This window comes from Castor canadensis, chromosome 8 (assembly GCF_047511655.1).
Source record: "Castor canadensis chromosome 8, mCasCan1.hap1v2, whole genome shotgun sequence".
NCBI classification, from domain to species: Eukaryota; Metazoa; Chordata; class Mammalia; order Rodentia; family Castoridae; genus Castor; species Castor canadensis.
The window spans coordinates 138,308,129-138,320,562 of record NC_133393.1 but is presented as its reverse complement, the minus strand read 5'-3'; the positions used below and the strand labels follow the sequence as shown (position 1 = coordinate 138,320,562).

General features: G+C 37.4%; 1 protein-coding gene across 10 annotated transcripts in view; it reads right to left on the bottom strand.

The window, feature by feature from the left end:
• The window catches only part of Mybpc1 (myosin binding protein C1), an 80,587-nt gene extending 70,069 nt beyond the window's left edge, over positions 1-10,518 (bottom strand). For all 10 annotated transcript variants that reach the window (XM_074084226.1, XM_074084233.1, XM_074084227.1 and 7 more), the window contains exon 1: positions 10,381-10,518. In XM_074084226.1, coding sequence (XP_073940327.1) covers positions 10,381-10,405 — 25 coding nt within the window. In that variant the 5' untranslated portion in view covers positions 10,406-10,518. The remainder of the gene's footprint in view (positions 1-10,380) is intronic.
• Between the last annotated feature and the right edge of the window lie 1,916 nt (positions 10,519-12,434).

The following is a 12,434-nucleotide window of genomic DNA, read 5'->3' as shown; positions in this document are numbered from 1 at the left end:
ATATTAAAATAATGCATTATTTAAAAGATATTCTATGTATTCTATGGGTCGTTATGTGTACTACATGGAAAGAGTGATTATAATCATGAATATATTGTGCAGACATAGAGAAGACAGGAAGAACATGTAATAATAATGATTGTAATTGAATGTTATGATTAGGTCTTTTCTGTGGCTTTCATTCTGTCACTTTTGGAAGCAAACTTTTGAGCCATTCTTTGGTAATGAGGTAGAGGAGAAAATTGTATATTACTCCTAATTATTATTATTATTATGTTTTGGTCCTTGTGAACTCTGTTGTGTTCCATTGGACAACTACTCTGTTTTTGTACTAATACCAAATTGTTTTATTTACAAATGTTTTCTGTTATGATTTTCCTCTAAAGGATTTCTGTAAAATCTAGTAAATGTTACATTAGCTAGCTAGCTAACTGGATGGATAGACCTACTTGTTATTTCTTATTCTCCAAATAGCATTCTATGTTTGAAAGGAAATATGAGAATGCTTTATGTGTTGTAAAAACCAGTGATGACTCTACCTGGACAACTTCTGCACTGTCATTTTTGACAACAAATTCTCACCAAAGCAAACTGTCTTCCTTTTTAATTAAATCTGCAATAAACACTGTCAGGTTTTTCCCTTGTCGATAGCAGGTTCTAGCGGTATATAGTTATTCCAGCCTGGACATCAAATGTTTGAACAACAACACAGTGGAAAGTGCCTTAATATAAAAATGCATGCAGATGTTCATAATACTTAGAGAAGTCTTGACTATATAAATTATAAGTGTCACCAAAAAATCGGCAAACACAAACGACAGAGCATTTTTATTGGCCATATTGCTTTATGTATCAGAGATACAGAATTTGAATATAGATCAATATTTAATTTAATATTTTAACATTTGCATGCTTATTTTGTCCCTTACTCTATTTATGATAGGCTGTAGGTTCAGATATTTTATGCCTTGAGACTTAAGACTTTTTTTGGCTTATTTGTTTTATTTTTTCGAAGTAACCATAAATTGACTTATAATAGTGGCTCTCAAAGTACAGCTTGGGATCCCCAAGAGTCTTCAAGACTCTTTTGGGGCATCCACAAGGTCAAAGTTATTTTTGTAATAATGCTAAGCCAGTCTTTGCCTTTTTCACTCACATTCTTTCACAAAGTATATAGTGAAATTTTCTAGAGGATATGTGGTAAGTATGACATCAACGTCATTCGTATGACAACTAATAGAATGTATATTTATATATTCTTATGTGTTAAGCAGGGCTGGTGGAGTAGCTCAGGTGGTAGAGTGCCTGCCTAGCAAGCGTGAGGTCATGAGTTCAAACCCCAGTACCAGAAAAATAAAATAAAATAAAAAAGTGTGGACAGGCTGGTGGAGTGGCTCAAGTGGCAGAATGCCTGCCAAGCATTTATCAATTTTAATTTCTAATAAGCTAATAACCAGACACTGTTTAGTTTCTTCAATAATTAAAAATGAAAAATGAAGCTGGGCACAGGAGTACACCTGTAGGTCCAGCTCCTTAGAACTCTGAGTCCAGGAGTTCAAGGCCAACTTGCACAATATAGTAAAATCCCCTCTCAAAAAACAATGGTAAAAAAGAGTGAAAACAGATCTGAGACCAAAAGTTTGAGAACTGCTGGTTTAGAATTTACTAGGCGTGTGTTTTGCAAAAAGGTTCTGTGTGCTAGCATTGCTTAAATAAACTCACACCCTCATTTGGGTAAACTCTGCAGCTTTGATTGATAAAATGAATGAAACAGTCAAAATAAAAACTGTACATGCACAATGATAGTATGTTGTCTAGTAATGTTTGTAAGTCAGCTGTCTAGCAACCTCACTTATCCGGACAACAGCTGGTGACCTGCAAATTAAAAGGGCCTCTGAAGAGGAAATGGATGTCTCAAGCTCCTCAACTCAGGAACCCTTAGGTTCCTGCACCTTATCCCGTCCTCAGTAAACCCAGGGCCTGGGACTAAGTGGAGCGAAGCCAGCTGCTTAACGAGCAACACTGAAGAAGGCACTCATCCTCCCATGCTGGACCTGTATTTACTTGGCCCAGGAGGAGAGCGCCCTCTTCAATGCCAGCTGGTCTTAAGGGGGCACTACACCCTACTCAGCCAGACTCATAATCTGGGGTGGAGTCATAACCACAACAAAGTTGGAGGAGAGACAACCTTACCCACTGACTGACAAGAATCATAGAAGACAGCAACCTTTTAGCAAGGGATAAAACAGGAAAACTATGAAAATTTGGACACAAATTCAAAATACAAATCAATACGAGCCCATTTGACACCAAAGCCAGTAATTTAGGCACTCAGGATTATCACATACAACAATAATCAATATTTCTAATTTAAGACAGAGTTAAGATTTATCTACTGAACTTTATTTTTAAAAGTAAGAAGGTGCTGGTGGCTCACACCTGTAATCCTAGCTAGTCAGGAGGCAGAGCTCAGGAGGATCGCAGTTTGAAGCCAGCTCAGGCAAATAGTTCACGAGACCCTAACTCAAAAAATACCCATCACAAAAAAGGGTTTGTGGAGTGGTTTCAGGTGTAGGCCCTGAGTTCAATCAAGCCCCAGTACTGAAAGAAAGAAAAGAGTAAGAAGAGAAGCTGGCATCAGTGGCTTATACTTGTAATCCTAACTACTCAAGAAGCAGAGATCAGGGGGATTACGGTTCAGAGCCAACCCGAGCAAATAATTTGCCTATTTTGAAAACACCCAACACAAAACAGGGCTGGTAGAGTGGTTCAAGTGGTAGAGTGCCTGCCTAGCAAGTGTAAGGCCCTGAGTTCAAACCCCAGTATCACTAAAAGAAAAAGTAAGGAGAGACATATTGCATTTTAAACATATTTCTTTAGCTGGGATGTTTCCAGATTCCAAAACAAAATTAGTCCTTAGCTCTACAGAGAATCCAGCTACTCAAAATGATTCATCAATTCCATCTATATTTATTTTCAGTGGCCAAATGATGCCAAAGGCTGTACTGTAAGAGTTTGAATAAATGAAGCTAATTGCTCACCGAGTATATAAATTTTCATTGATTCGTGATGCAGCTTGATGGAATTTCCCTAAAATCGCAGGGATTTTCCTCTCTTAATACGTTGGTCTTTGGTCTTTCTAATTCGTGCATGCTTCAACTCAAGATGTCATTCCACACAGGAAGAGGATTCAAATGTGGTCATTATTACGTAGCAACAAATACAAGATCTTCTTTTTCCTCCTTTCTTTCCTTTTTGGTTAGTGTGTTAGGGCCTCACACTTGTGAGGCAGGTGCTCTACCACTTGAGCTATTCTGTCAGCCCAACTATAAGATTTGCTGAGACTTAATGATTTGCCTCTTTACCTCATGTTTCAGAAAAGAATCCATTGGAGTTGGAATGGCATAGGGTGGTTCAGGCAAGGAAAAGCTTTACTCAAACTGAAGAAATTAAGCGAGTAGTAGGAGTGTGTGCCTGTACTCCCAGCCTGTAATCCCAGCACTCAGGAGGCTGAGACAGGAGGACCTCAAGTTTCCAGCTAGCTTTGGAGTTCAAAGCCAGCCCAGCTACATAGTGAGATGCTGTTTCAATTAAAAAAAAAGAAAAATTAAGGGGCTGGTGGAGTAGCTCAAGTGGTAGAGCACCTGCCTCATAAGAATGAGACCCTGAGTTCAAACCCCAGTATTGCCAAAAAAAAAAAAAAAAAAAAGTTAAAAAGTTTTAGCACAATTTGAAAGGAAATAGTTGCAAAGGGATTGAATTTGTTAAAACTCCCCCCACTTTCAGTCCTTCACTGCCTTCCCTGGGGTCTGCACCATTGACTCACGCAAGTGATCATAAGGTTATAAGACAAATCGCTAGAAGGCCTTGCCCCAAGCCACACTGGGCCTCACACTGGGTAACTTTTTAAAAATAGAGAAAGGAGAGGCCTGATGCCAGGTGGGGTCATAAAAATAAAATTCTGCAGCAGTAAACACAGTGGCACTCAATCAATCACCCACCATATCCCTCTGTGGTCTCAGAGAGTTCTTGATGTGATTATCTCAGAAAAATTCAGACCCAAGAAGACCCCACCTGCCAAAGGCACTCCTGGTGGGTAAAGAAATCTTAATGTTCTTCAAACTCAAGCCTTATAACTGTTGGCAGATTTAGTTACAAGTTCAACTGTGCAGGGTGACTCTTTCATCTAAGTGGGAAAGGCCATGCCCCCCACAATGGAACAGTAAAGAAGCAGCTGGGTATCCCCGAATGTCTGACAGCTGGAGACCCCCCCAACTGGACATGACACATTTCAATGGGAACACACAGAAGCCCTTCAGTGTAGACCTTTTATTTGATCCGGGCATTCATGGGTGAAAGTTAAGATATTTTACTCTAAGTAAAACAAGAACATATTCCTGGTAGTGCCAATAATAAAAATAGCAGCTTTTTTGTAATGATTATAAATATTAGAACAATATTTATATTTATAATTGTATTGTGAAGGGGAAAGTGTTGGTTGTCACACTGATTATCCAGGTGGAAATGTCCTCAAAGATTCTATATGATGGGAGACATTTAATGCCTTATGCCAGACAAGAGTTCTGGGTTTATTGTTTTAGAAGGAAAATGCTTGAGGTCTTGCCATATATCATGTTTAGCCTGAGCACATTACCTGATTTATTTCAATTTTTACAAAGATCTAGTGAGCCATGTACTGTTTTAACCACATTTTACAGGTAAGGAAACTAAGGCAGACAAAGTATAAGTGACTCGATACATGGTACAGCTGAACTTTGAACTGTCCTGAATGTTCTTTGAACAGTATTATAGTAATTTGTGTCACTATGTAAAATGATAGATATTACTGAATGTGCATAAAGAAAAAGTAAAAATATATATTGTATGCAGAGCAATCTTAAAGACATCTAGCTCTAAACATGAGAAATTAAAACTATATAGATGAGTGAAATTTTAGACATAAGTAGAATGTTCTGTTTCAACGTGAAATTTTATAGAAGACAAAAGATATTATCCAATATAAGCAAAGACTTTTTGAGGAATTTAAGAAGAGATCTGATTCCATTTAGAGAAAGATTTGGACGATTTTGAAGAAGAAAAATGTTTAGCACAAATAGAGAAATACAAGTTAAAAAAGTGAATAAAACAAAATTATAAGACCTAACACTTGACATATTAAATGTAATTTTAGTATTGTGTTCCTATGCCAAATCGGCCTATAAAAGGATTCCTCAGGGAGTATAAAGAGCCCATGTCTTATCAAAGTGGATTTAGACTTGAAAGGCATAATGAAAGTCAGATTACAGTTAGCTTTTTGTGAAGTCACTTTAGAGAGAGAAATAAATAAGCAGAATATTGAATGAGCCTGGTCTTTACCTCTGCCAAACCAACCAATCCATGTCCTGATCTGATGGGAATCTAAAACTTTACTCTGGAAACTCACATAAAAGCTCATAATGCTGATGGAGTGGTTCAAGCGATAGAGCACCTGCCTAGCAAGTGCCAAGCCCCGAGTTCAAACCCCATACCACCAAAAAAAAGACAAGAAAAGATTTCAAGGCCATGTCTCATGGCCAAAATAAAACAACCCACTAAGAAAATAAAGGGTCTCTTTTGGCTCACTAGCTAGTCTGAGTGAGCCTGACCTTAACCTTCGATGATTTTGATAACTCCCTTACCCTTGACTTCACTGTGTTTGAAAGGCTTGTGACAAGAGGGAGACTCCTTTCAACTTACTGGATGAGAAGCAAGGATCCAACTTGTTTTTCCAAAGTTTTTTTTAAAGTGATATATTTAGGGTGCTGCAGAGAAAGAATTGGCCAGTTCTTTATTTATCTTCCTAACAGGTGCAGTACGAACAGTCACAAAAGCACGCTACTGAAAAGAATAATTCTGCCAAGTATATATAAGTCTCTCCAGGGTGCCTTTGCCCTGGAGTATTCCTTCTTACCACACAGAGCTCAAATCTACACAAGGATCTCCCATACAGAAAAGCAAATAAGATTGTGGTATTCATTCATACAACTTCTTTGTTTGTCTTGCTATGTAGCCCAGGCTGGCCTCGAACTCAGAAACCTCCTGCTTCAGTCTTCTGAGTGGTGGAATTACAACATGTACCATCATGCCCAGCAATAAAGCTTCTTTGTTCCTTATCCAAGTCTTCTACTTGGCTTCCATGAGCCATTTGAAATTAGGAGAAAAATAAGTTGTCCTTGATCAAATGTCTCCTTCCTTCTCTCTTGTTCTTTTATCTTATTTCCTATGAATTACTAACTTTTCCTCAATTTGAGGTAAAAGTACTATTCTGTATATTAGATGATTTTGCAAAGACAAATTTATTTTGGTGCTTCTAATAGTCTATCTAACCCCATCCAGGTAAAAACTGAAGGTCAAAGAATGAACATGAAAGGAAGGCTTCCCTTGGCCTTTTTTGATGATGACTAAGTCTTGAGTGATGTTCAGAAATAGGCAAGAGATGAAGGAAGGGTGCCATGCTACATTCAGATAGGCTTGGGGAGAACATTAAAATGTGATGGAATAAATAGGATGGAAAAAAGACAGACTCCCTTACCATTCTCCCACCTATTATTCCTAGTGAAAAAGACCAAGATAGATATTGTATGTCGACACAGCAAAAAGAATCTGTAGCCACACACCATGGTCTTTGATTCCTGAAGTTATCAGAATGGTCTTTAAAATTATACTTATAAATAAATCTGTGTTTTTCCCTGTGTCTGGGTTTTCAAGAAAGAATCTTACATGGAAGAAAAGAAAACTAGAGTAACTCTGAAAGGTTTTTTGTATGACACACAAGCACCAAAGAAGAACCATTGCCTTTTTCTGACCAATTAAGTACATACAATATAATAGAGCTGACGTATACCATAACAAAAAGTGAAATTCACGTTCAGGTCTCAACTCATGTTAGAAGAGACTTTTTCTGGATTCTGTAGAATAGAAGTCTCAAGATAGTCAAGACGCAGAGACAAAATTCTTAGAAAATAGATTTTTTATGGGTTTAAGAGCCATTCATAGTATTTTTTGTTGTTGTTGTAGTACTAGGGTTTGAACTCAGGACCTACATCTTGAGCCACTCCACCAGCTCTTTTTTATCGTGATTTTTTTTTTTTTTGAGATAGGTCTTGTGAACTATTTGCCCGGGCTAGCTTCAAACTGTGATCCTCCTGATCTCTGCCTAGGATTACAGGGGTGAACCACCAGTGACTGACCATTCATAGTATTTTTAAGCTAATAGAAATGCTACCCCCAGAAGAAAGGCTATTGCAATTTTCTAATTTTATATTGATAAGGTTTCTTTTTGACTGAAACAACAAAAAAAATTTCCAGTGAAAGTTTGTTTCCTTACACAGTAGGACCCAAGGCACAATTAACTGTGATGGCCTTCAGAAGCTGCCTTGTATTTGCGTATGAAATCCCAGCAACCAGCACACAGTAGGTGCTCAACTAATAGTTGATTCATAAATGAATGCACCTGCAAAGAATTCTGGGAGATTCCCACAAATCTGAAGCTTCTTTCTACATCTTTTCTCACCATTTGGTTAGGATAACTTAATTGATCAGGCCTCAGGTTCTGCATAAATTTAAGCGTAAGACCTATTATGTAAAATTGATGGACAAATAATAGAGTTCTCCAAAGAATCCATATGCAACTGGTGAAAATGGAGAGTAAGACACTGGGAAATTGTTACTCCTTAAAAATAAGAGATTCTTGCTAGAGGTGTAGCTCAGTGGTAGAGCATTTGCCCCATATGAGTAAAGCACTGGGTTTGAATACTAAGAAAAAAATAAATGTTTTCTTTTTCCAGAGGGGGTCAAGGCTCTAAATAAGGACTGATGACTAAATACTTCCATTAGACTTCCTTCTCAAGGTCTAAAGTTACACCTGCCCTCTTCCTGCTCCTTAAAAGGACCAGCTCTCCCAAGATTCAGCATGAGACTCCCAGAGCTAGGCCACTCTAGGTTGGGAGGTGGCCAAGTGAGACATCCTTTGCACCCTCAGGTGCTGAAAACTCAGTCTCCTTTGAACAGTTGCCAAATCCTACTGGATCCTGGGAGGGCCAAACCAGTCCCCAGAGCCTATTCACAGCTAGTAGTCCTGCCCTTCCAGGGCATGGTTTCCCACTGGGAAAGAGAGGCAAGAAGACCTGTTGGGATGGAAGTCCCTGCTCTTTGTTTTATTCTTGGGGCTTTGTTTGAGAGGGAAGATTGGAATAGAACCAACTCCAGTAAAAGTGAAATCTCAGCTAAGAGAAGGTGCAACCTATTCATGATCAGAATAGTTCAGGAATTGTCACATTTATTGGTATTCTGATGTAAACAATAGTAAATAGCCATGGTTTCACTAAAGAAAACTCTTCAAGGTACAGTTCCTTTAAAAATCAGTTCCGCTACTAAGAGAACAACAACAACAGAAATCTCTGTATTTCCTCAATGGATTTAAAATATATGCTAATCTCTCTCTCTCTCTCTCTTTCTTGTTTCCACTTCTTATAATCCAAATTTAAACTAACCAAAAAAGTCTATGGGTATAAAATTACTGTCCTGGGTGGGGGGAACTCCTACACAGAATATCAACAGTGCTTTTTTTGCAAAAGCTGTTCATGGAGGCTTTAGTGTTGTCAATGCTGATTTATTCAAAAAGGAAAAAATACATAGAAGAGGACTGAAGTGAAAAATATATTTTCCTCCTTATTCTCTCTAAAAGTAGAATGAATCAGATTGAGCTAGCATCAAAACCAAACTTCATTGCATCTAGCATTCAAAATGATTTAACTAGCCTCATAGACTCTACAGCCTGTCATCTTATTTATTTCAGCTTTCTATCATTCCTAATTAGGCTTTTCAACAACAAATGCAAATTCATCCTCTAAGTTCAGGATTATTAAAATAATATTCTGTTTTCAGTTAGGAAGCATCAAATGCTTTCTATCCAGGCAAGCCTTGAAGAGGCAAGTCAAGTGACAGATCAAATAAAAAGGACACTTAATACACATGTAAATCATTTGCATTACAAATAAGACACTTAGGTGGAGGCTGGACTCACTGCCCCAGAGTCAGGATTAAGTTCCCATATTAATGCACGCATTTGGTGTGGTTATTTCGGGTGGAAGACTTCATCCATCAATGCCCTCCGCCACTAAGTAAGGCCAACCTGTAAACTGATCACTAGGGCCTGTCAGCACTGGCTACTTAATTACATAAAGAAAATATATTTAAAACCCTTTTGAAAACTTGGTTAGTATTTCAAGTTTTGGCTTGACGTGGAACATCTTTTGCAAAGCTCTTCAAAATAATAGTTAAAAGCATCTTTTAAAAATTACAAATGAAAAGACTAAATATTGTTTTTATGTTCTTTGCTTATCTTGTGTGTGCTTTTATTTGCAGAAATGAAAAAGAAAGATCCAGGAAGCATGAATGATGTGAATGAAATGATATTTGAAAAGGAAATTTCCTTTAAAAATTAAAGTCAATACTGAGTTCAAACCACAGTATCCAAAATAAAAAAAAATTAAAGTCAATGTCTTTGTGCTATGGATGTGTATTTTTTCATTCTTTATTTTCGCAATCATTTTCTAATTTATATCATTAATTAGTAACTTGCAAATACTGGTTTTTATAGAAAAGAACTTTTTATTGGGAGGAAACATTTCTTCTACTGAAAAATATTTTTATAGTTTCAGCTTGATTATATTTAAAAGGCTACATATTATGAAATTATATACAATAAAAGAAAGACCACAAACTATCAATGATATATAGAGACATTTTCTTTTCATGCAGGAATTTGATAAAAAGCTCCAGAATCACTGGTACATGTAAAAAAAAAAAAAGAAAAAAAACCTCTCATCTATGTATTTTAAATGTCTTTCTATGAAAATTACAGAAAATCTGGAAATAATGTCACAAATTCTTTTTCAAAATCTTGATCAAATTTACTAACCATTTGAGAAAGCCTTCCAAGCCTGCAGCCCCCATGAATTGCAAATACATGGTGAAAAATTGAGGATCAAACCTAAGAAAACAAACTTGAAAATATAATCCACTCACCATGAGCAAGTAATATCTTTGAGTTGTACTTTAAGGATCTCTTGCCATTTGAAATGATAGGATTTACATATAGCCATTGTATCAATATTCCTTTATTCACTATCATTATCAGATATTTCCCAGTTCACAATAGCCTTGCTGTATTTTTCCTTTGGTCTTTTTTATTACTTTAAAGGAGCTTATTCTTACTTCACAGTGATTCTATTATTTTATAGTCTATTTAAGACGTTGCTCATGTGTTTGAAAATCAATACCAAAATAAACACACTCTATTAAAAAGTGTAGCATAAAAGATGTCTGGCTGAGTCTTACCCTCTTTCTTGGTGGGTTCTGGCATGATCGCAATAAAATGTTATTCTCCAAAGAGTTTTCTTTCCTCCAGTTGACAGAAACCCCAAGAGCAGCTGACAGAGGGTGCAGGTCTGTGTGACAAGCAGTTGGGGAGATGTCCAGTGCTTTTATATGGCCTCTGCATATCAATCATGCTGGCGCCTCCCTTTTTCAGGGCAAGGATGCTGGAACTTGACAGCCAGGGGACCTTTCTCACATCTGTTGTCTGTGCTCTGCTCTCGCCTACTGGAAGGAATCTCCTGTCCATCTCATGTGGCTGATGAGAACACCTCTAACTTTCTAAATTCAGCTGCAGCCTCGTGTTCTGTCGTTCTCTTCTTTCTCTGTCTAACAAATTCAGGTGCCTGTTCAAGTTTGCAAAAAGTTTGCCTAATGAGAAACTAATTAAAATCATGATATGCTACTCTGATTATCTTAATTTTCACTAAGATTAGAAAAAAATCTCTGTATGCAGACAGTAAATTTCTGTTCCCCTTAACTGTTAATTCTCATCAGTTTTTAATTACTAAGATTAAAACTTTTGTGTTGTGTTAATATATCAATATTAATTTGTCACATTTCTAAGTTGAATATCTCGTTTCATTTTCTTTGCCAAGAATAGAAAGGTTTCTGAGCCGGGTGTGATGGCACACGTCTGTAATTTCAGTACTCAATAGTCTGAGGCAGGATGATTGTGAGTTTGAGGCCAGCTTAGGCTACATAGTGGGACCCTACCTCAAAAAAAAAATTACAGTGTAAATAAAAGAATGAAGCAGTGATATATCTAGAACCTGGATAAAGCTTATGCTGAGTGAAAGAAGCCAAACACAAAAATAGACTATAAAATGATAAATCACCTATTCTTCAGTTTCATTTATATGAAATGCCCAGATAGGCAAATCCACCATTAGAAAGTAGATGAGTGTTTGCCAGGGGCCGGAGGATTTGGATTTATGCATGACTGCTCATGGACAAGGTTTCTCTTGAAAGCGTTTTGGGATTAAACAGTGGTAATGGTGGCACAACTTGGCAGCTATATTAAAACTCCCTGAACTTTACACTCAAAAATAATGTGAGGTAGAGCACCTGCCTAGCAAACGTGAACTCTGAGTTCAAACCCCAGTACTGCCAAAAAAAAAATAATAACAATAATGTGGGGGGTGAGCTAAGAAAGTCATCCAAGCCAGAAGCCATTGGTCTGACTTACAATGGTGAACAGGCACACAAATATAACTTAAGGTATTTGTAGAATGTTTCATATTTGGCCACTTTCTCCCCAAACTCCCATGGAACTGATGGAGAAGCATGAACTAACCAAGGGCCAACCTAAAAAGTAACCTTATGTTACAATAGATGCCCATGTGCCTTTATTGGCAAGTGTGTTTGATATAATTTTCAAGGGACTGATTGGTTTGTTCTGAACCAGCCACACTGACTTGTTTGATCTCCCTTGTGACTGAGAGCACAGCTGGTCAGACTGAGCTCTACCAAACTCTGTGCCAAGCTAACTTTTCATATAAGGATGGAAACTCAACTTAGAACTCAATAGCATCATGCTTTAGCTATGTGGGGTGAGGGGGAGGCAGGCCAGACAAGACAGTTGATGACCATCAACTGTAAAGAAAGACTCTTCGCAATACCACTGAGCATAGTATTTGCTTTTAAAATGAATTATTGTGCTCTTAAGTGCTAAAAATTAAGTTAACGTCAATCAGAAAACAGTATATGCTATAATACCAAGTTAGCTGTGGCTTGAAAAAAAAGAAAAATAGCTTTCCTGGGTCTACTATGCAAGTGTCAATTAATAGATGATACTAGAGGGGCACCAGTGGCTCATACCTGTAATCCTAGCTACTTAGGAGGCAGAGACCAGAGAGAATTGAGGTTCCAAGCCAGCCCCAGAAAAACAGTTCGCAGACCCTATCTCAAAAATACCCAGCACAAAAAAGGGCTGGTGGATAGCTCAAGGTGTAGTCCCTGAGTTCAAACCCTAGTACTATACAAAATTAAATTAAATGAAAAAAATAAATGAAACA